The 23738-nt window shown below is 47.9% G+C and overlaps 3 protein-coding genes across 8 annotated transcripts in view; 1 reads left to right on the plus strand and 2 right to left on the minus strand.

Moving 5' to 3' along the window:
* The window catches only part of PAIP2 (poly(A) binding protein interacting protein 2), a 25647-nt gene extending 18145 nt beyond the window's left edge, over positions 1-7502 (plus strand). For both annotated transcript variants that reach the window (XM_028527561.2, XM_028527562.2), the window contains 3 exons: positions 1506-1669; positions 3391-3570; positions 6523-7502. In XM_028527561.2, coding sequence (XP_028383362.1) covers positions 1532-1669; positions 3391-3570; positions 6523-6579 — 375 coding nt within the window. In that variant the 5' untranslated portion in view covers positions 1506-1531 and the 3' untranslated portion in view covers positions 6580-7502. The remainder of the gene's footprint in view (positions 1-1505; positions 1670-3390; positions 3571-6522) is intronic.
* SLC23A1 (solute carrier family 23 member 1) lies at positions 4731-20010 on the minus strand. 5 transcript variants are annotated; one of them, XM_036014757.1, is made up of 17 exons: positions 19836-20007; positions 18759-18820; positions 18018-18152; positions 17415-17572; positions 16576-16664; positions 16344-16411; positions 15993-16174; positions 15741-15861; positions 15303-15459; positions 14856-15003; positions 14213-14318; positions 13860-13989; positions 13613-13756; positions 13036-13131; positions 9866-10105; positions 7915-7922; positions 4731-5615 (listed from the first exon to the last, which is right to left on the minus strand). In XM_036014757.1, the coding sequence occupies exons 1-15, from the start codon at positions 19915-19917 to the stop codon at positions 9870-9872; spliced, it is 1914 nt and encodes a 637-aa protein (XP_035870650.1). In that variant the 5' UTR covers positions 19918-20007; the 3' UTR covers positions 4731-5615; positions 7915-7922; positions 9866-9869. The 5 variants fall into 5 exon arrangements, with proteins under 5 accessions (XP_035870650.1, XP_028384660.2, XP_035870651.1 ...); XM_028528859.2 differs by lacking the exon at positions 7915-7922 and having other exon boundaries at positions 4731-5620; positions 9863-10105; positions 19836-20006; XM_036014756.1 differs by lacking the exons at positions 4731-5615; positions 7915-7922 and adding an exon at positions 9249-9668 and having other exon boundaries at positions 9862-10105.
* Positions 20011-21177: 1167 nt separating this feature from the next.
* MZB1 (marginal zone B and B1 cell specific protein) lies at positions 21178-23280 on the minus strand. Its single transcript, XM_028528599.2, has 4 exons — positions 23046-23280; positions 22109-22227; positions 21659-21769; positions 21178-21562 (listed from the first exon to the last, which is right to left on the minus strand). Exons 1-4 carry the CDS (start codon positions 23247-23249, stop codon positions 21406-21408), a joined length of 591 nt encoding a protein of 196 aa, XP_028384400.1. The 5' UTR covers positions 23250-23280; the 3' UTR covers positions 21178-21405.
* Between the last annotated feature and the right edge of the window lie 458 nt (positions 23281-23738).

Consider the following 23738-nt stretch of genomic DNA (forward strand, 5'->3'; position numbering starts at 1 on the left):
GGCCACATACCTGGATTGCAGGCCACGGCCCCCAGCAACCGCATATTGATGTTTCTCTCTCTGTCTCTCTCTTTCTCCCTCCCTTCCCTCTCAGGGCTGAAAATTACTCATTCTTATGTCAGCAACCAAATATTTACATGTTCATCTTTACATGAATTACATTTTAGATCCATCTCAAACATAATGAAAAGCAGAAGCTAACCCTGCTTTGCAAGAGGATGGGACTTTGTTTACTCGTTGTATGAACCAATCATTAAACTACATTCAAAGACACCCCAATTTATAATAGCTTTTCATTATTATTCACAAATTCTGAATACTAACAAATAGCATTGACATTTTTAGTTAAAAGGTTCCCAAACTAGTATAAATTACTGAGAACATCTGTCCCAGTTATCGTGTGTGTGTATATATATACACACACACATACAAACTCTGAGATTTATGTATGTGCTAGGATGTGGATAGAAAGACAACATGATTTGGGTTAGGAACTTGAGGCGCTGTGAAAGCCAGCAAGACAGAAAACAGATCATGGATATCTTTGATATTTTTATTTATCATTAAACTTTAATTAATAAACTCTTTATTTTGATGTTTTGACTAAAAAGCATAAGTTCCTCTAAAGAAAATTACTCATTCTTTAAAGATTTTTTAAAAATATTTATTTATTTATTTCTAGAGAGGGAAGGGAGGGAGGGGGAGAGAGAGACAGAGACATGTGTGGCCGCTGGGGGCCGTGGCCTGCAACCTGGGCATGTACCCTGACTGGGAATCGAACCTGCGACACTTTGGTTCGCAACCCGCGCTCAATCCACTGAGCTACGCTAGCCAGGGCTTGGATTTGACTCTTGAACAACAGCTTTGAACTGCACTGTCCAGTTGAACTGTAGTAAACTGAAAAAAAAAAATGTAAATTTGAACCTGTACAGTTCAAACCCATGTTACTAAGGGAAAAACTATCAACTGTAGAGTGGGCTATGAGATCTAGGGACTGAGGAACTAAAAGGTTATTAAAAAATGTGTTAGTTTTGCCCTGGCTGGTGTGGCTCAGTGGATTGAGTGCTAGCCCTCAAACCAAAGGGTCACTGGTTCAATTCCCAGTCTAGGGCACTTTCCTGGGTTGCTGGCCAGGTCCCCAGTAGGGGGTATGTGAGAGGCCACCACACATGGATGTTTTTCTCCCTCTCTCCCTCCCTTTCCCTCTGTCTAAAATAAATAAATAAAATCTTTTAAAAATAAATAATGACATTGGATTGTGTGGGTACTCCATTTACATAAGCAATTGATTACTTTGACTATTAGCTGATAGATTTAGGTTTTTCTGGGCTATTTCATAAACATTGAAATCATTTGGGGGGAAATGAAGCTTTCCAGTCGCTTGATTTATCATGTGCATTAATATATCGTGTGCATCTAACACCTAACTGTGTCTGGTGCCTGGTGATAATAAATGCTTACTAAGAAAAAATGACTAAATTAACCCTATTTTTTTTTCTTTTAAGGTTAAAAACGACAACTAACTCCAACCATGAAAGATCCAAGTCGCAGCAGTACTAGCCCAAGCATCATCAATGAAGATGTGATTATTAATGGTCATTCTCATGAAGATGACAATCCATTTGCAGAGTACATGTGGATGGAAAATGAAGAGGAATTTAACAGACAAGTTAGTTTTGAGTACAAACATGTTCTTTTCTTTTCTTTCTTTTCTTGTACCCACTACAGCCCTCAAATAATGTACCTAGTTCTTTGAATGTTTTTTATCTGTTCCCTTATCTGTGAAATATGTGGATTTATATGCCACCACTCCTGCATTATCTGGATGCTGATTACTACCACGTTAGTGAGGTTTTTTTCAGGGTTCCGCCCCAGAGATTCTGATTCAAGTAGACTAGGGCGTAGCCTGGGAAACTTGTTTTTTTAGAGTTCCCAGATGGTTCCAGTGAGCAATTCGGTGTGGAAACCACTGCCTTGAAACAATCATATTGCTTTATTGCAATGAAAGTAAAGAGAATAGGATTCAGGAGCAGACACTCATAGCTACTAGGGTTAGAGAACTCTTTTACATTGATAAATACTGTCTCAAGTAGCCAGCTTGATTTTGTCATATCTGATGATGGATATTCAAGAGTAGAATAATGTAGTCTTGCCCTGTTGGTGTGGTCCTGCCGAGTGGCTCATTTGGTTGGAGCATCCTCCCGTAGACCGAAAGGTCGCCGGGTTCAATTCCTGGTCAGGGTACACACCTAGGTTGTAGGTTTGGTCCCTGATTGGGGTCCATGTGGGAGGCAATCAATCAGCATTTCTCTCACATTAATGTTTCTCTTCTCTTCCCTTTCTTTCTCTCTCTAGAATCAGTAAATGTGTGTGCGCTTTTTTGTTTTGTTTTGTTTTTAAATTTAGAAAACGAAAATAAAAATGCAATGTAGTCTTGCCCTGATGATTGGTGTGGTTCAGGGGCTTGGGTGTTGTCCTGCAAACCAAAAGGTCTTGGTTAGATTCCCGGTCAGGGCACATGCCTGGGTTGTGGGCCAGGTCCCTGGTTGGAGGTGTGTGAGAGGCAACTGATAAACTGATCAATGTTTCTCTTGCACATTGATGTTTCACCCTCCCTCCCTCCCTCCCTCCCTCCCTCCCTCCCTTCCTTCCTCCCTTCCTTCCTTCTCCCTCCCTCCCTCGCTCCTCCTCTCTCTGAAAATAAATAAATCTAAAACAACAAGACAATGTAGTCTTATTTCGCTAAGAATCAGTTGCAGCCCTTGCTGGTGTAGCTCAGTGGATGGAGCGCGGGCTGCGAACCAAAGGGTCACCAGTTTGATTCCCAGTCAGGGCACAGGCCTGAGTTGTGGGCCAGGTCCCCAGATGGGGCCATGTGAGAGGCAACCACACATTGATGTTTCTCTCCCTCTGTTTCTCCCTCCTTTCCCCCCTCTCTAAAAATAAATAAACAAAATCTTAAAAAATAATAATAATCAGATGGAGTTTTGATTGTTTATTTGTAACTACCCTTGCCCTGCCCTACCCTCTAAAGGTGTTTTTGTTGTTGTTGTTGTTGTTGTTATTTCAGTCATTTTGAGTAGGTTTAGGGTTTATGTAGTTGTAAAGTATAATAGGTAATTCTGACATGCATTCCTCAGTGAGAATACTCCTTTATTTGTTACTTCTTCCTCTCCACTGTCAATGGGAAAAAGTATGTTCTTTTAAGATAAGACATAGCAAAACCCTAAACAGATCTTCCCAGGTATTAATGAGGTAAACATTTTTCTTCCTTAGCACAGAAGAGGAAGTGTGATATTGTGCTTTTAAATAGTTCAAGATATTTCACGCTGTTCTAGTGATATTTTACCAAGTATGCTATAAATTATCCTTTATTTATTATAAATCCAGATAGAAGAGGAGTTATGGGAAGAGGAGTTTATTGAACGCTGTTTCCAAGAAATGCTGGAAGAGGAAGAAGAACATGAATGGTTTATTCCAGCTCGAGATCTTCCACAAACTATGGACCAAATCCAAGACCAATTTAATGACCTTGTTATCAGTGATGGCTCTTCTCTGGAAGATCTTGTGGTAAAAAGTTATTTTTCATCTTTTTAGAACCTAGCTCATTTTTTCCATAAGTGGAAAAGCCAGCAACCATCTGTTTAAGAAGAGTTCTACATCTCTTCCCCTTCTGAAATTGTACTGCTTTTTACTATGGAAGCAGAGGCCTCTCAGTCTCACTTATGACATGGAGTGACTTCTGGCAACACTCTGGAGTTAGTCTGAGATTACTAACAGACTTATTGCCACTGCTTTTAGTTTTGATAACTTTTGCCCTAGGATGTGTAAATGACTTAAAGCAAATCCAAAAGAAGTACACAGTATGTCCGTGTGACCTGCCTATATAGAAGTACCTTGATGGAGAGGTTTTGTTCTTTAATTTTGTCTTAAAAGTTTGATGAAATTCACAAATTTTTATCTGAAATGTAAAATTTTGGAAATCTTTCCCCCCTGAATTCAGGAACTCCAGGATTTTCATTGAGTTAACCTTGCCTCCTTTTGAAACTGGGATTTAATAACGATATCTATTAAGCTTTTGGCAGAAGAGAGCTTAAAAATGCTTATTTGCATCTTTAGTTATTCTCAGTGTCTCACTGCTGATGGTATATTTGTTATAAAAAGTATTTTTAGGAATTGTCATAACTAGACATCAGTACTAGAGTAGAACCTAATGAATTCTTCACTAAAAATAAGATAAAATAATTTAAAGTCAGAAAGTTAACCTTTCTGTCCTTATTGATAATATCTATTTGCTTCTGCAAGGTCTCTGAAATTTACCCCTATACCCCTATATTCTGAAGTATTTCTTGAAACTGTCTTCTGTTCACTGTGCTGTGACTTCCTAACCTGGCTGTACATCATAATTACTTATGAAGTATTAAAAACAAAACAAAGAGTCCTCAGCTACATCCCAGAATTGCAGAATCAATCATCTAGACATGTTTATTTTTTTTAAAAGAACTCCCAGCCCTGGCTGGTGGCTCAGTGAATTCAGTGCTGACCTGCAAACCAAAGGGTCGCTGTTTCCATTCCCAGTCAGGGCATATCCCAGGGTTCCTGGCCAGGTCTACAGTATGGGGTGTGAGAGAGGCAACCATACATTAATGTTTCTCTCCCTCTCCTTTTCCTTCCCTTCCCCTCTCTCTAAAAAGAAATAATTTTTTAATGCCACATTTAAAAAAAAAAAAAAAAAAAGCACTCCCAGAAGATACTACCAACCTCCCCTATCAGCTACTTGGAAACCATTCTTCTAAAGGGCTGTATAGAGAACACTGAAATTTGAATTTTGGTATAGTCTTTGTTACAGTAAATGACCCTTTTGAGGAGGTATGAGATCTGAATAGTCTGTTGGGATATGCTTGCTTATGCTACATTAGTTACTCCCGAAATAACCCTGGTTGCTCTGATGAGTTAAGCCCTTTGCTGGGGATAATGTATAACTCTAATCTGGAACCAGTAGAAATCCATTGTCTAGAAACTGGTTTGTTCAATTTGATTATTTAAGGTTGCTTATACCAAAAGATTGCACATTCAAGAATACTGCTTTTTATTTAAACCTCACACGTTTATATATATATTTCCCTTGAGAGAAGGAAGACTATGTCCCATGCAAGGAAATGGTTGTATATAAATTATGAAACTAAAATTAAATTATTGCTCCAACATGTTGTTTAATGTGGTTTGGTCTTAAAGTAAGTGACATAGGGGGCTTAGAATCAGTATAAAAGTTTTCCAGCGTGCCTACATGTCCGGCCCTGGAATCCATTCTGATTTCTTTTCATCTTTTTCAACTTGCATTCCAAGATGTGGTAGAGGAAATGTTCTAGGTGTTCCCTATATGCTGACACATTTGCTTAGGAAAGTAAAGATTCAGAGATACAGAATAATGTACAAATCTCTAAGGCTCTCAGAGACTTTGGCCCATTCTTCCCCTAACTGATTGAAAAATGGAGTCCCGGAGAGAGAGCGACTTTGCCAAGCTCACATGGGAAGTTAGTTAGGGGCATAGCTGGGGTTCCAGTTTAGGTCTTCTGACTCCCCATGTGGTTTTCCTATTATATACCATGCTTCCTGTGGGAATTAGAATACAGCAATTGTAGAAAGACAACTCCACATTTTCAATGAATATCATAAAGTAAAATTAATCTATAAACAATTCCCCAATCACTTTAATCATTTCAGCACTTATTTAATATTCTTATGATAGCCCTGTCTGGTGCGGCTCAGTGGACTGAGTGCCAGCCTGTGAACCAAAGGGCCTCCAGTTCAGTTCCCAGTCAGGGCACATGCCCAGGTTTCAGGCCAGGTCCCAGGCAGGGGAAGGGAGTAAGAAGCCACCACACATTGGTGTTTCTGTCCCTCTCTTTCTCCCTTCCCCTATGCCTAAAAATAAATAAATAAAATCTTTAAAATACATATTTTTACAAGAAAGTTTAAAGAAAGTCAAATATAGTTAAAGGAACAAAATTCCTTGTTCTGTGATACTTTTTTTTTTTTTTTTTTTTTTTTTTTTTTTTTTTTTCAGATTTTATTTATTTATTTTTAGAGAGGGGAGAGAGGGAGAGAAACATCAATGTGCGGTTGCTGGGGGCCATGGCCTACAACCCAGGCATGTGGCCTGACTGGGAATCGAACCTGCTACGCTTTGGTTCAAAGCCCGCGCTCGATCCACTGAGCTATGCCAGCCAGGGCTCTGTGATACTTTCTTAGTCTATGTGAAGTTAGTGGGTATCTAGTTACACTTCAGCAAATTTAATTTCCATTCCTACTTTAGAAAGTTGATAAAATTTGATAATGCATATACCTTACATTTGGTTCCTGCCTTCCCAGCCACAGGTTTTTTGGGGTTTATTGATCTCAGTTCTTGCTTTTGTTTAGTATTTTTTGGAAGGTGTTTTGCATGTACATGTGGGTTGAATGCTTCTGAGTATATGAAGCCATCTGTTAATGAACTTGCTTTTTTATGTACTTATTTTCCAGGTCAAGAGCAATCTGAACCCAAATGCAAAGGAGTTTGTTCCTGGGGTGAAGTACTGAAATATTTGAGTAGACGGGGCCCTCTTTTGGTGGATGTAGCACAATTTCCACACTGTGAAGGCAGTATTAGAAGACTTAATTGTAAAAGCTCTCTTGTCACTGTGTTACACTTATGCATTGCCAAAGTTTTGTTAGTCTTGCATGCTTAATAAAAGTGCTGAGACTGTTATTAAGTAAAAAGCTGTCAAACATTTACTGAAAAAACAGAATTGGCCCCATGCTTGATGTGAAGACAGCAAGGAAAGAAGCACCAGTCAAGTTGTGACAAAGCACCAGATTAATGACCTTTAACTTAGTGAATTGTCTTTTTTTGAGACTAAACTGGTCCCTTAGGATTAACTAACACTTATTACTGTCTAAGCTTTTTTTAAGTGAGTAAATTTAAATTAAGTTCTAGTTGCTAGGCAAATTTCTCAGTTCAGACTTAAATTTGTATTTGTCCCAATCAAAAAGAATCTTCTGAGGAATGTTGTTAATTTGAAATAATTCATTGTAGACACATCCGTCTTCAGTTCCTGAGGTAGTGATCAGATTAGAACTAGTATTGGCTTTTGTGCTATGTTATCATGTCAAAATATATCTAAGGAAGTATGTAATTTGAGAGCTGCATCTCCTGCAATTCTCATTGTAGCTACCCCTTTGTAAAGTCTAACATTTGACCAACCCTTAATCCAATTGAACACAGAAATTATAACATATGATTTGAGTGGTGCTTTTCCTTGCTTTGTTAACCATCACTACAATAGTCTGCAGCACAACTTTTCTTTTAACTAAGCTAGAACAGTTTTGGCTTCTTAAACTTCATATTTGGGTAGGTTAAGCTGCCATACGTGTTCAGTGTGAATAGTGTTTAAGTTGAAAATATTGTAAAAAAATTATATTTTTTCAAAAATATTTAAAAAAATAAATAATAGTAGAACTAAGCTGATGGTTGTGTTTCTTGGTACTGAATGCAGACTTTCCAGTGGTGATACTCACTTAGTTGTGGGCTCAGTCCCTCAGGATAACTCGGCTGGCAAGATTTGCTGAGAGAACAGACTAGACTATTAGATCCCATTGTGTCAGACACCTTGCTATCTAAGTATCTTTCTAAAGTACAACAGTAAAATGAAGCCCAAAGCCCCTTCTGTAAGCCACACTGATCTCAGGCTACAATGTGAGAACAATTGTAGGATATCCATGTTAAGAAACTTGACCTGACTTGACTATAACCTTCATTGGCTTTTTCCCTTCACACGCCATTGCTGGTCTAACTGGACTGGTTTGCTATTTTGATACCACTTTTTCCCCGTCACAAGCTTATTTATAATATATTTATGGCACATTTTTTTTTTAGAGAGGAGGGAAGGGAGGGAGGGAGAAAGAGAAAGAAACACCAATGTGTGGCTGCCTCTTGCACAGCCCCCACCACAACCCAGGCATGTGCCCTGACTGGGAATTGAACCCGTGACCCCCTGGTTCATAGGCTTGCATTCAATCCATTGAGCCACACCAGCCAGGGCTATTTATAGCAAATCTTAATTTAGGATATAGTCTGTCAATCAACTAGCAATTTCCTGGTTTTACATACACTTCTTCCTCATGACCCTACTCAGCTGTTAATAATGTCCTCTGTGCTTTCCTTGAGCTTGTTGGGGGTCAGGATTAGGAAAGCTATGTAATCAGTTCTGTTTCAGATTCTTCCTGGGAGATAGCTGGGTGTGAGCACCTATGCCCCGGTGGTTTTTAATAGCTATTGTAACAAACTAATAATCAGGTAGGTTTTTAAAGAAACGCTGAAGTAGAGATGATCCTGCCATGGTTCTTGTTCTTTTTGGAGCCATGATACAACCAGTCCTTTTTGTTACCTAAGAGCTCAGTACCACAAGTAGCACTGCTGGCTTATAGATCCTTTCTCAGCTCAGAAATATTTCCATATCCTGCCAAATGATCATAGTGCAGTATTCTTGGAGATTATAAACTTAGGCATTGTAAACTAATGATTAAGAGCAAAGACCAGCCCTGGCTGGTGTGGCTTAGTGCCAGCCTGCAAACTGAAAGGTCACCAGTTCAATTCCCAGTCAGGGCATATGCCTGGGTTGCGGGACAGGTTTCCCAGTGGAGGGCATGCAAGAGGCAATGGATGGAACCGATCAATGTTTCTCTCATGCATCAGTGTTTCTGTCCCTCTCTTTCTCCCTCCTTTCCCCTCTCTAAACAAATAAATAAAACCTTAAAAGGAGAGAGAAAGCAGACACTAGCCAGACTTCATGTGAATCCAGTGATTTTGGACAAGGCATTCGACCTTTTTATGATCGCTTCTGCCTCTTTAAAATGGCAGTAATAACAGTATTTATCTCAGGATTATGTGATTAGTTAATATACATCAAGCACTTAGACAGTCTCTGGCACATAGAAAATTCTATTTAAATTATTGTTGTTATGCCCTGGCTGGTGTGGCTCAGTAGACTGAGTGCCGGCCTGTGAGCCAAACAGTCACTGGTTATATTCCCAGTCAGGGTACATGCCTGGATTGTGGGCCAGGTCCCCAGTGGTGGGTGCACAAGAGGCAACCACACATTGGTGTTTCTCTCCCTCTCCCTCTCTCTCAAATAAGACGTTGTTATTACTATTGAGTAGTCACCTAGGCTGAGCTCTCATTTTGTTGGAACTTTTCTTAGGGACCGTGCACATTAAAACTACTTTGATGTTTAATTATTAGAGAGCCAGGTATCTGCATTACAGGTAGAGATGGAAAGTTTTAGAGCACCACTACTTCATTTTGAAGTCCTTGGGACAGATGGTCACCCCAGGGTAACTAAAGTAAGTCACCCTGTTTTTTTTATGACCATTATTAAAACAAGGCACATGAGAGGATTTTTTTGGTTCTTGTGCTATATCATTTCTTAGCCTTTTCCACGTCATAAAGTGTTATTTGTTTAGCATACTGGAGTTCAGAGATGAGGCTGACTGCAGGTGGCTAGAGTTATGTCACTTGGCTTCCAGTTGACCCAGCTTCTGCCCAGGTACCCAGAAGGCTGAAGGGATCAGTACTGCAGCATACTTGTAATGTCCTACTAGCCCACACCAGTTGGGAAGTTCCATTCTCACTATAAAATTGTTAAGTAATTCCACTTAAAATCCATATATTGACTTTTTATCCAGTTTACCTTCCCCTTGAGGACACCCAAATAGACCACAAAAATGGAAACTGAGTGGTTTGGTATTTCTTTGGTTAAAGCAGAAGAAGTGTGATTTTTCAACCCTCTCACCAAAGCCATAGACTAACACACCCTACCTTACCTAATTTTTCAGACTTTGGTGCAGACAGGCTCAGTCTCTCTATTTTCTGGAACTGGAAGCTGATCTTCTGATCTTGAAGAAAATCCTTTGAAGACTGGGCAGATAGGGATGTATTTCAGAAAGGCAAACCTTTTTACCATGTTCATTCCAATGGGGAAGTCATAGCTCTTGAGACTGATAGACATCTCACTGTTGGCATGGGCCCCAGCTTTCCACTGGACCAGCCCTCGTTCTTCTGGGCTCCCTGCAAAAGGACAGTGGGGTCACTTACAAGGGCCAGCCACTATCAGCCACCTCCCCTTCCCATGTAGTTCTGGAATGAGTGTCTTGATTCTCAAGTATCTCTGGTTCTAAAAAGGGTTGAATTCATAATTTTTCAGCTCCTGACTTGGCCAGAGTTCTAGGGAACCCTAAAGGATACAGGTTATAATTAGTGTCTATTGTGTATCTGCAGTGTGCCAGGTTCTGTGCTAAGTGCTTTAACTTCATTATCTTATTTCTTCAAAATATACCTGAAGGCACTATTACACAAAATTTTATCATGAAGAGACTGGGAAAAAGTTTAAGTAATTGTCATCCTGCACCTTGAATATGGGGCAAATGTGTGCTGGGCTGTTGGGGACCAAAAAGTACCCAGACTCTGCTGTGGGGACAGGTTGGTGTGTATTGAAACACTATAATCAGTATTCATATGATTTTGTATTTGGAAAATAAACTCTTGTTTCTATAATGCAACCTCAGAAAGTCAAGCTAAGTACCATGTTTTTGGACTATAAGACACACACCCCCTCCCCATTTGGGAGGAGTAATGGTTGTTAATGCTGCTGTTGAGTTCTGTTTACGTTTACATTGGTGAAATGTTATATTATTTATGTTATTAAATATTTTACCACATTTTTTTTCAAATTTTTTTCCTATTTTCCTCTAAAACCTGTGTGTGTCTTATGGTCCAGAAATACGGTAAAATCTTTGGTAGTGGTGGTAAGGATTTTTTACAACTAGGGGAATTTGCCCTACAAAGTGGGAGAGGGGTGCATGAGCTCTCTGAGGTTTTCACAAAGCAGCTGGTGGATGAAGACTGTGGCACAGTATAAATCTATTGGTAAGAGGGAGATTTCCATATGCTGGCAGTCCAGCCTGAAAACCCATGAGCGGTGCACATGAAATGAGTCCCAGAGCCAGAAGAGAGGGCACTGAGGGAGAGCTCAGGTCTTCAGGGAAGACTACTTGGAGGAGGTACTCTGAGTTGGGCCTGGCCGCACAAGTGGGAAAAGTGGAAGGGAAGAGCTGTTGGTGTGGCGCACAGCTCTGTTGTCTGATTGCCCCATCACCACTGCCAGGACACGACAGCTGGCCCAGAATTCCCTTACCCACCTCTTGTATCCCTCCCTCCCTGCCTGCAAGGCCTCTGATTCTCCAAGTCCCTTTCATTCCGAGCCCCACCAATCTCATCCAGGAAACCCTCCAGATGACTCCGGCCTAGTCCTATTGACCTTACTGCTTTAAGCTCAGTTTTACATCCTGCCTTGTGCTAAGAGCTCCTCAGAGACTTAAACACTTTTTCTTTTGCACATCCCTTTTAGTGTCTAACCAAAGGCCAAGCTGGTAAACTCCTCTAGCATTTTGTGAACTAAATTGATTGTCCCTCTAAGGTTGGGTTATGGATGGATGGAGAAAGCAAATGCAAAGTGATATATCAGCAAAGTGTTCCCATCCCACAAAAGAAAGCTAGTAAGGACTTGAGTTCTGAGCTAGCAAGATCTGGGTTGGAATCCGGATTGTATGACCTTAAGCAAGTGATTTCACCACTCTGAGCTTCAGCTTCCTCACCAGTGTGTATTGAAGGACTCTTGAAGATTATGTGGCATAATATATGATCCCCTGGCAGGGGTGGTTGCTGATGGACAGTTGGATTGAAGGATGAGGATGTGAGGAACTCCACGAGGCAGTCTGAGACTTAACAACTGGTGAGCTTAATCCAGCTACCCAAGTCACGGAGAAGCCCCTCAGTTCATAGCTGCATGCCTGATGCCCTCCGTGTCCCCAGATCCCCTAGGCATTGAGGCTTCTGATTTTCTCCCCAGCCCAGCTTCCTCTAAATGGGGGGAGGTGGGTACCATGATCCAAGGAATAGCTGCTACCAAGAGCTCCTTCATTATCTGATACTGTCTAAAATCCCTAAAAGTGCCAGGGAGTTTTTGGCTCTTCCTTGCCCACACTCCAACCCACCAGCTGTGTGTAGCCAGACTCAACTCGTACCTTGAGAGAGAGGGAAAAGCAAGTGGAGGTCTGCAGCCCTGTTCAAGCTGTCAAGTGGCAGGAGGTAGGGGGCCATCCTGTTACTCCCATTTCTAATCTCCCAGGAGTGATGCCGCCTTTACTCCAGTCTCTGTGGAGCTTTTCCAGATCTCTCAGTCCCCCTGAAACCCTCCAGCAAAGGTGGTGTGGTAAAATGACTGGGACATAGGCCATAGATAGCGTCAGATGGACTTTGTTAATATGCAAGATTTGCAAAATTAGAAATCTGCAGAAGTTGTGACCTTTGGTGAGTCACTTGATAGTTTCTGCCTCACAGGAGTTTTCAAGGATGACACAGCTCCATGCCTGACCCATAGAAGATGTTTGATAAATGTTAACAATGCTTGTTACTAGTTAAGGCATCTGGTGACATTTAGTTTTAAATAATTGCTGGGCACATAAATGTGGTCTAGGAGGGTTCTGTGGAACCCCCACTAAGTATCCACAATCCCTGCAAAAATAGCAAAGAGAAAAGTTAGGGGTCTTCTGAGTACCTACTGTTGCAGGTTGCTGGCATATTTGGAGTGGGTTTTTCAAATAAACCGGTGCTGTGTTGCTGTCTCTCCTAACAAAGCAAAAGCACCCAAAGGATAACCCTCACCCTGGTGCCTATCCAGAAGTGAAGAAAAGATAAGAGCCCTGGAATTACTCTCCCAGCCCTGCCCTCTTCAAGACCTGTGAGGCATGTCTGTGCCTCTGGCCAGTGGTCTCTTCCTCCAACTAGAGGGCACTCCACCAGCCCATCTGTTCCTGCTTCTTCCTGCTGCAGGGCTTACATTTCATTGGACCAGATCACAGCTCTGGTTCAGGGACCATCTGTTGGAGTGCAAATGAGCCCAGCCTCGTTCTGTTTTTCTTCCCAGGGCTGACCCATACCTGGCACGGTGTTGTCCAATATGAAAGCAAGGCACCCACCCACGAACATCTCCGTGGTCAGCAGCACAGTCAGAATCTGGTCCGCTTCAGCACTGCCTGTGGAATAGGCCAGGGGCTAATGGGTGTCATGGCCCCATCTAGAGAACAGACCTCAGGGACTTCTACTTGTGCAGCCTGACTTTCTTGAGCAGGTTGGAAGTAGAACCGCACAAACCCTGACCTTCAAGCTTATCTGCACCTCTGCCTCTCCCACCCTTGGATTCACATCACAGTTTTGCTAGTTGCTACTTGTCTTGGGACAAATCATTTAAGCCTCACTTCCCTCCACTGTGACATGGACATGATAACAGTATCTGTCTCATGGAGTTGTTAAATTGAGCATATGTAAAGCTCAATACCTGTCCACAGAAATTGTCTTAGTAAAGGACACTTGTTAATTAATTAGCTTCTCAGCTGCTGATTAGCATCCAGAGTCCAGCTGATTTATTGCTGTAGCTGCGTGGAGCGTTTGAGGGAGGGAGCTGTGCTCAGAGGCTGGCCCTCCACACCTCCCCCTCCCCCAGTGACGTTCAGGCACCTGTTTTGATGGCGCCAGGGTTAGACTCCAGGTAATTTGGCAGTGTAAGCCCGAAGAACATGGAAAATCCAAGTACGAAGAGGTTGCGGGAGGAGTTCATGTCCACGAACTGCAGGTTGGACAGCCCCACAGCGGTAATCATACCTGAGGGCGCAGGAGAACCTCTGGAGGCATTGTGCGGGCTGGGTGCGCTCCACCACTCCACCACCGCGCTGCTACCTGGGATCCACGCGTGCGCAACACTCACCGAAGAGGGTGCAGAACATGCCACCCAGGATGGGGTCAGGGAGCGAAGCAAAGAGGGCTGTGAATTTGCCAATGGTGCCCAGGAGCAGCATGATGCCCGCACCGTACTGCACCACGCGCCGGCTGCCCACCTGCCAGGGAGTCAGAGGGCGGGGCTGTATAATCCAGGGGTGAGTTCTGGGCGGGGCACGGTGGGTGGGACCTGTGATGACGCACAAATGCGTCAGGGCTGGATGCAGCTCAAAGTCTTTCAAAAACTGCCTGGGGCAAGGCCAAAGCTGAGACCCGCCTGGGGAGAGGCCTGCAGCAAATAAAGTGGGTGGAGCTCTGTGCTGCTCTTGTTCAGCAAAGTACCTTGGTAATCCCCAGCACGCCAATGTTGGGGCTGGACGAGGTGGACCCGTTGCCTGTGCCCAACAGCCCTGCGATAATGCAGCAGATGCCTTCCGTGAAGATGCCCCTGTAAAGAAATGGAGCATGGGGGGATTTGGTCCAAGCTCTGCCCCATGACCCTGGCTGGGATGCTCGCCTTCTGTGAAAGCTGCCAACTATCTGTAGTAGACTCCCCACTCCATGCCAAAGGTAGGTGTGGGAGCCAGGAGCTCCGGTCGGAGCACTAGTCCCAGTGCTCTGGCACTCACTCCCTTAGGCGATTCTGGGTTTCAATTTCCTCACCTGTAAAATGGGGACACTAAGGGTACCTATGTCACAGAGTCATTGGCAGAATGTATAAAAGAACTCACCGCAAGGGCTATGTACATGGAAGGTTGTCAATGACTGTAGTATCCCTTGAATTCATTATCTCCTCAACTCCTCACAAATACTCAGAGTAAGTAAGAGATGAGAACATCCATCCCATTTCGTAAATGAGAATGAAGTCTGGAGAGTATCAGTGACTTGCCCAAGTCTACATTTTTGGGACTCAACCCTATTACTATGTTTGCTTCCTGAGTGGCCTCAGAAGGGATCAGATATTGGGGAGCACAGATGGGCATACCTATTGATAGCATGTACCGGAGGGGGTGGTGCACCAGCCAGGCGGGCACAAGCATAGTAATCGCCAATGGATTCAATGATACCCGCCAGTGTGGCACTGAACATTCCCAGGACAGCAGCTGCAGTCACCGTAGGCAAGCCCCACTGACCTGGGTTGAGGGGAGACAAGAGCAGTGCCCCTGGATGGGCTAGGAGGTAGGTGAGGTAGTTGGGGGGTGAGGATAAAGGGATCTCAAGCTGGAGTGGAAGCTGCAGAGGTGTGGGAACTTAGGTGGGATCACTCAGTCACAAAGCTCGGCAGTAAGGCTTCATCTGAGTTAAACCACTCTGCCTGGCACACGATACATGTGTGGCTAATGCTAGTTTTATCATCAGCTGGATTGGGATCAGCAGGAGCCTAACAGATTGTCTGAGTTGGAAGCAGAGGGGCCCAGGTAGGGTTGCTCACAGGGGTAGGGGATTCGGATCCAGGGTGCAATAGACATGATGTTCCCTCGGGCGTCCGTCCGTGCCTGGAAGCCATAGGCTGTAGGGTCTGTGGGCAGCACATCTGTCAGGGTCAGGACGTAGCAGAGCAACCACATGGTCATAATGGCCAGCACAATCTGAAGTGGGGAAGGACGAGGCGCACACTGAGGGCCCTAGAGATCTTGTTCCAGGCTAACCAGCCTCTACCTCAGCCCTAGCCCTAGCCCTAACCCCAACCCCAGCCTTTGCCCCAGCCCTAGATCCCAGCCCCCATCACCTGCTCCAGTCCCTGTCTGGGACCTAGTCTCTGCTCTAGCTCTTGTTCCCCTGCTATTCCAGCCCTTGTCCCCTACTTTGGCCCTGGACACAAGTCCAGCCCCGCCCCAGTCCCAGCCCCAGCTGCCTGCCAATTCCTCACAGGAAACATCTTGAAGATCTGAACGCGGAGGAGACTGAGGCCCTTGCCCCAGCGGTAGATAGGCAGCAGGAAGGTGAGGTTGCGCAGGTACTGGGAGAAGAGGATGATCAGGAGAATGGAGCTGGGGGCAGAGGCACAAAAAGAGATGGCTTGTAGGACAGGCTGGGGACAGGAGACAGGACTAAGGGGGAAGAAAAGGTAGGCGGCAAATGGGCTGGGGCTGGACAAGGATCAGTCCTGGTGTCTGCTCACCAAGCTGAGATGCCCCAGTGCGAACCAGCTCGGTCACCAGCAGCTTGGAAGACAGAGAGGCCAATAAGGGCAATGGTGGGGGTGACCGTGAGAGGCCCAATGTAGCTGAGCAGGGCTCCAGGCAGCCCCATCAGCCCGATCACCACTTCCACCATGCTGGACACCATGATTGCACCCTGAACCTGGAAGAGCAAAGATCAACTATAAGTTACTATGTAGAAGCCATGACCTCTACATTTAAAAAAAAAAAAAAAAAAGGCCTCTGGGCTACCTCCTAATTCAGCATAGCCCTTACTCCCATCTAGCCCCCTCCTCAGGTCCAGGTCCTTTTTACTCCACGTGGGAACCCACCTCTCGTATTCGTGGGTGCCAGATATGAGAGGTGTTCAGAGGCAGACTCCAGTTACCATAGATCTCCTCTGGGGGCAGAGATGGGGACAAATACATGTGAACAGGGAACAGAAACATAGGGAGAGAAGGTGCTGCCATGAGTGCATCCCAGTGTCTGAACTCGGGACAGTCTCCCAGACCTCAGGCTTCTAGTCCCCCAACTCTCCAGCACAGACCCCAGAAGTGTGCTCACCTTCTGGGGGACATTTCCATCTCTCCAAGGCCAGGATGGCTTTGGCTGGGATCAGAAATGCAAAGGCACTAGCCTGGAACAGCGGCAGCCTGGAAGGGGAAGCACAGAACAGTAAGAGTGGGGGAGGGTGGGGGTGGGACATAAAGACAGTTGAGGCCGGGGGAGAGGGACACCAGAGAGAGGGGGAGAGAAAGAGTGACACAAAGGGACACAGACAGAGGGACAAGGGCAGGGGCATAGCAGAGGGCAGTCACTGAGGCCCCAGGCAGGACTCTATAACATCTTGGGAAACCAGGGAGGAAAACAAATGGAGCCCCTGGCCCACAGCCTGTCTGTCCCCTTTCTTTCTCAACACCAGTTCCTGCACTGTGAGGGGCCGCATGCCGAGAAGTGGACAGCTTAGTTCTTGCATCCAAGCTCCACTCACACCCTTCCTCCCTCTTCTCACCACACAACCAACGATGTTTTGGCCACCTGGGCCTAGGGTTGTGACAAGGGGGTGGGGCCCCCAGGAAGACAGACTATTGAAGAGGCCTGCACAAGCCCTTGAAGCAGGGAAGCAGGTGGTCCTCTTTACCCTGAATAGGGCTTAATCAGCTTGGTGAGCAGGCACCAGGGCTGGTCCTTGTCCAGCTAAGGCACATCCCATTAAAAACACAGACTCCTAGTCCTTGAGGAGTGCCAGGTGCCTGGGTAGGACCCCAGCTGCCTGGCTGTAAGGCTGTGCCTGGGAGAAGAAGTAGCAGGTGTGGGCAAATCCAGCTTTCTTTGTCCCTTGAGTCCTCTGAGAGAGACCACCTGCTCGTGCTGTGTGTCTGTGTGGGAGTGGGGCAGCTCACCGGATGCCCAGTGTGGTCTGGATGAGGGTGGTGATGCCCACGCAGGTGAAGATGGTGCCAATGAGCTGGCTGACCACATGCTGGTCACGGCCCACACACAGCGCCTCAGCCAGGAGGAAGGGCACGGCGATGGTGCCGCTGAAGCATGTCAGGTAATGCTAGGGGTCGAGGGGGTGTGCATGAGGCCCACAGGGCTTAGAGAGAAACAGGGACCCATAACAGTTCTCAAGCCAGCCTCATTGGGCCTGAAGCTATGCTGCCCTAGGAAACACACCTGCCCAGAGTGGCCACTCCCACAGGGAATTCCCAGAGGGTTGCTGCTCACCTCTGGGGATTCCTAATCTGCCCCCAAGTTATTCCTGCATCTTATGTGGAGCAGGCCCTCTTCCCTGTCACTGACACCCCACCCGGCAGGTGACACTTGCTCCCAGGGGGTTAATCCTCTCTTGGGCACCATAAGCCTCTTCCCCACCCCTGCTTGCTGATGGTCACTGTTGCTGACCTTAGGTTTCTCTTCCTGTTACCCAAGATAACCTTGGTAGCCAAGGAGGGGGCAGGGATCCTGGGGAGTGTGCAGTGGGGAGACCCATAGGGGAAGCCCACCTGGAAGCCCAGCAGGATGCACAGGTACCAGGGCGGCACATCCTCGATCTTGTACAGCATGTCAAACTTGGGTTCTGTGGGCAGGGACACGGGAGGGTCCCTCGTGGAGGTCCCTGCTAGGCCCAGGTCCTCATGCTGGGGACAGCAGAAAGCAAGTAACTCAGGGCGGAGAGGTGGACACTGGCAAAGTCAGTTCTGCCCAGAATCAGTCAGGTGCCTAAATGGCCTGCCAGCTCCTCAGAATGGGGTCTAAGCCTGGGGTCCTCACCTGCATCCCGGTCCATCCACCCAGTTGTCCCTGGGCCTGACTACTAGGCCCCCACCTGACACTGCTCTGTGCAGGCCGAGTCCACTGTGCAGGCCCCTGAAGCCCTCAGGACCCAGGCCTTCTAACGAAGGGAATGGGCCCCTACATCAGAAGTCCTGGGGCCAAGAAAGAGGGCTGGAGACTGGACAGGCCCTTTTGGGCCCAATCTGGCCCCACCTCTGCCCTTTGGAGGTCCTTGGGATGTCATTTTAAGGTAGGGGTAGGTTGTGCCCCTACTGGCCCTCAAGCTGAAGTCTTCTTCACCCCCACTGCCACCCCCTCCCCATCCCCCAATTGTCATGCTGAGCCTGGGACAGTCGCTCAATCAAGTTTATCAGAAGCTTTGTCTCTGCCCTCCCAGGGAGAAGGCCTGTGCAGCCCTCCAACCCCCGCCCCACCCTGCCCCTACCCAGCTCCCACCCATCCCCCAGCACCTGTGTCTGGCCCTCGGGTTCCTCCTGGGCCCTCATCTTTGGGACACAGGTATGAGCAGTTCCTGAGGAGAAGAGGGGATAGCTATAGAAAGGCCAAGGAGGACTTTACTCCACATATCAGACATTGTTCAAAGTAAATCTGTAACCAGATCCCCAGCTCTGATCAAGATTGCGAAAGCAGGACCCATGTGGAGGTAATGTATTAACTCTGGTCACAGGGAGTGGCGAAGGCTGCCCAAGCCTCTGCCGCATCCACCACCCGCACCTAAGCCTGGACATGAGACCTGTTCTTGTTTTCCAAGAGGGGGCCAGATTGGAGGTGAGGCGTGGACAGTTTGGAAGTTTACCAAGCTCTGGATGAAGCAACAGGAAAAAGAGTAGAAACAGCCATTGTTATGTTACCATCTGAATATTAATATCAAGTTAATCATTGTCGTCATAACCACTCTCATTATTGAGGAATAACTGTGTGCCAGGCAACATCTATGTGTTGTGTTTAAGCCCAGGCGCTAGGCAGTGGTAACCTCTTTTACAGCTCAGGAAGCAGATTAAGAGATGTGATCCCATCAAGGCCACACAGGTAGCAAGATGACAGAAAACGATTGCTAAAATTCAGGCTGGCCCAAGCTCCCGCATTTATGCCGAATTGAATATGATAAGACAGTACCCTCCCCACCACCGCTGCTCACCCCCTCAGGGTCACTGGGGTATACAACAGAAGGAGCTGCCAAGCCTGGCCCTGCCTTGCCTGTGCCCCAAGTCAGGGCCCAGTGAAAAATGAAAATGCAGTTCCAAAAGTACTGCGAATTTTAAGACAGCAACAGCAGAGCACTGGATAGTCTGGGGCCTAAGAACTGGGCCGTGTGAGTGCAAGTCACACAGCTCCCGAAGCCAGCCCTGGGCTCAGCCTGTCTTTCCTTCCTGGCAGATCCAGCCCAGCCTGGCCGTGGGGCCTGGAGCTGGCTGAGAGGGACCTGGTGTCTGAGAGGCTAAGGCCCCCCAGCCGGTAGGGTCTAGGTCTAAGCTTCTGCTCCCCACAGTGCCGCCCCGGCCCCAGCCCTCCTAGGGCCCACCTACTTCTGGGTTGCTGTGCCCATGGCCAGACCCTGGCCCGAGGGCTCACAGGCAGCACCGCTCTCCAGCTGGGAAACAGCTTCATGACAGCCCTGAGTCCGTCCTGGGCCTGTTCAGCCTCCAGGCTGTTCCTCCGTCCAACTGCCCTCTTCTCTCCCTTCTTGGCTTCTGCTCCCAGGTTCCCAAAGTCGTCTGACCAGTTTGAAGCTTCAGAGCTGCTCCTCAACACTTTCCTTCCACCCTCTCCTCCCCAGTACTGCCCAGGGGGCCATGGAGGCAGAGCCCTACCTCTCCCTGTCCTCTAGACAATTCAGCTACACAGACAAGGCCTTGAAATTGTGCAGGGTCTCAGATACAGTCACACAAAGGACTCACGACACCCAGACTCAGACCCCACAGGAACACAGGGCACATCACAGGCTCCCAACTCCATGCCTAATATGACTCAGCAGTTCCTTGGGCCCTGGCTCCCATCCTGGTGCCTAGGGGTTCTCTTCTGGGGGGAGGGTCAGGGATGAGGGAGCTCAGGCAGGTCAGGAACAGGGGATAAATTATAGGGGGCTGGGCTGCAGTGTAGCTCAGGGAAGCTGGAGAGCCAGGGTGAGCTTGGTGTACCCCTATTCCTCTAGGAATGACCTTTCCCCACCTCCCAAATCTCAATCCCCTCCCAACCCTTCCACTGCTCAGCCTGGGACTTGTCCTGAGCCTCTTTTGCTGCCTACGCCTTCGTTTCCTCATCTGTCACCTGGGGATTAGTGTCTGTTCTGTCTTCCTCCCAGGGCTTCGGAGGATCAGAGAGATACCCACTGAGGAAACTGCAAGTTGTAACATCACCTGACCCCAGGTTCCCAGACCCAGGTAGGCCCCAGGCAGGACCCTTGACTCTGTTTGCTAAGGGAAGAGCCCCACGGCCGAACAGTTTCTGGGGAGAGCAGGACTTCGAGCTGAGATGCTGAATCCAGCCCGTTCCAATAACCCTGCCCCACCTTCTTTCAGGCAGGCACCCAGGGCTCAACCATGCCAGCTGGGGTCAGAGAGTGAGCAGCAGCTGGGCGTAGACCTAGTGAGACTGGCATTCCAGGTGCGGTCCCAATAGCACCCAGTGGTTGCAGTAGGTGTGTCTACAAGGTGCCCTGCTTATGGAGTTTTCCACGGTTTTTCTTCTTCTCATGGTGGAGCTGGGGTTTCACCGTTCGCATAACCGGATCCATATGCCTTTGCTCATTGACATTCCCAAACACAACAGACCTCGCTCGCCTCTGGAAGACGATGGGAGCTGTGTTTGGCCCTCTAGGGGGACATCAGCAGAAACACCAACCTCTGTCCTCCCAGCCCCTCAAGCACATTTTGCAGAGAGAAAGAATCGAGGTCCCTGGGTTTTATTTGAGTCCACAGGGGAAGGCCTGACCCCTCCCAGGCCCCAGCGCTCCAAAGCTGGAGGAGCAGGGAGAGTGGCAGCCCAGAAGAGCAAGGCCTCCCTGCCCTCCAGCAGCCTGCAGAAAGGAGTCAGGGCAGATCCAGAAGAAGCCCCGCTGTCCTCAGGGGCTGACCCCAAGGGGAAGGAGGAGTTGGACTAGAGCTCTGCCCTTGTGACTGGCACCTCCTCTGAGCAGGCCCCCCTGGGGCCTCCACACAGCAATGCCTTCAGAGCCTCTTGGCCTTGTTGGTGGGCTTCATAGATCTGGTCTTCTCCAAACTCCCCCAGGTAGTGCAGACATGTCACAGAGAGCCTAGGGGATCCCAACGGGAGCGTCAGACTCTGCCAGCCCATAGGGGGCAGACTAAGGTTCCCAGGGTTCCATCCTGCCTCCCTGCTCCCATCATACCTGATGGGCCAGGGGCCCCCTGTGATCATCACACTGATGTGTGGCTCTGGCCCATTGCTAAGTCCTGGGCCCGTGAGACGTTTCACCTGGTTCACTTCTCGAACCCCGTAGCTGGAGGAGAGAGACACAGCATTAGTGAGGGCCTGGTCAGTGGGGTACCTGTCTGTACATGAAGCTGGCACACTGGACCTTTGCTGAGTTCAGTGCCCAGATTCTGAACCTCCCTGATGGAAAACTGAGGACCAGAGAGTGGAAGCTCCTGGCCCTATGACCTTGTTGCTTGGGCACCTACCCTTCGACTTGCTCCCAGCTCCAGGACTCAGACTTGGTCCCAACTGACCCTCTACCTTGACCAGAGCCCTAGTGGAGTGTGTGTGAGAGGGAGAGTGGGGACCTCCACCCACCAAGTCCTGCTCCTGGAGGAAAGAAGGGACCAAACTTTCAACTCACTCCTGCCAGGCCTGGGAGCAGCTCTTGTCCAGGACATCTGTGTAAGCCGACTCGCTCAGCTCCTGATGCCCCCCGTGGGTGTGAAGCTTGGCCTCTGCCTTTGCCAGATGTTGCTCCATCTGGAACAAGGAGGAGCTGAGAGTCAGGGCTTAGGGACCACTCAGTGTGGGGGGGAGAGAACAGGAGCCTGGGTCTCTGGGGGAGAATGAGGTGGCAAGGGAGACTTCGGAGCAGGAAGCACCTGTGAGGCAGGCCTCAGGGTCCTCCCCCAGGTCCTGAAAGCTGGGACTGGACCAGTTGAGGCAGGATCCACTTTCCTGGGATGGGGTGGGTGGGTGGGAAACACTGAGGTGGAAGTTTAGACCAGGGCACAGGGTCCCTCCCCCAGGGCACACCTGCCCATCAGCCCATGCTATTTTAAACCACAAAGAAAGAAAAAAAAAACCCAGCCCATTCTTCAGTGACACGTGTACTTATAGGTCCCTTCCCTACCCCCACACCCCACAGAGGTACTCAGGTAGGCTTGACAGGCTTGTGTGTGAACACAGACATACACACACTCACACTCGTATATCCATGCACTCAGAACACATGCACACATATACCAGCGCTCCTCGGTCTTATTTTAGGAAGGAGTCCAGACCGGAGCATGGGCCTGGAACTGGAAGAGCCTGAGACCACAAGGTGGTGACTCCCCGGGACCTCGAGATACTGCGGGGTATCCCAGATTTCCGGTCTCCTTTGGACAGACAAATGTGTAAACTGAGGCACGGAGGTTCAGATGAGGCAAAGATGGCAATATCATGGAAGGCTGAGCCCGGCTGGATGGCTGGGCATGGGGTTTGGGCATCAAAGGCAAGTGGTGGCATCTGAGGTAGATGGAGGGGTCTGGCTTGAGGAGGCCTGGACAGGGGAACCACTCCAGCAAGGGACTCACCTGGTAGGCCACCGCCCTGCAGGCATCACAGCGAAAGTGTGCAGGCATGTGAGCTGAGTACTTCTCCTCATCATCCAGCTGTGGGGCAGTGGCCATGAGTGGAGCACTGTCCCCGAGGCCCCCTGGGATAGCCCAGGCCCCCAGCAGCAGCAGTAGCAGTGGCAGTGACAGCCTCATGGTTCGTGGAGCCAGCTCGGTGAGCATGGGCTGTGGTCAGGATGCAGATGTACGAGTGTGCGGTGGGGGCCTCCCCAGAGCACCTGGCCCAGACCAATGGGGAACCGACACCTCACCCCTCCCATTTTCTCCCTTTCGCCCAGAAACGCCCCACGTGCACCTCCTCTGGTGGGACACCAGCACCAGCCAACTGAGCTCCATTTCTTGGGTAGGGGACAATTAGCAAGGAGAGTGGCTGGGCCTGGGCAAGACACATGGGGCTGACACTTCCCAAGTCCTGGGATCTGGCTGTGTGGCAGGCTCTGTGCTGAGCACCTTCTAGGAGGAGGTGGTTGGTTACTGTAATCTTTATTCTACCACAGACACATGAAGGCTCGGAGAGAAGTGACAAATCCAAGGCCATGCATCTAGAGGGGCCATGCTGAAATTGGAGCCCAGACCCTGTTGACCCCAAAGCCTACTGGCTACTCAGCCGTCAGGAGGAACGATGCCACAGGCATGGTTGCCAGCCTAGGG

Source organism: Phyllostomus discolor, chromosome 13, assembly GCF_004126475.2.
Source record: "Phyllostomus discolor isolate MPI-MPIP mPhyDis1 chromosome 13, mPhyDis1.pri.v3, whole genome shotgun sequence".
Classification (NCBI taxonomy): domain Eukaryota; kingdom Metazoa; phylum Chordata; class Mammalia; order Chiroptera; family Phyllostomidae; genus Phyllostomus; species Phyllostomus discolor.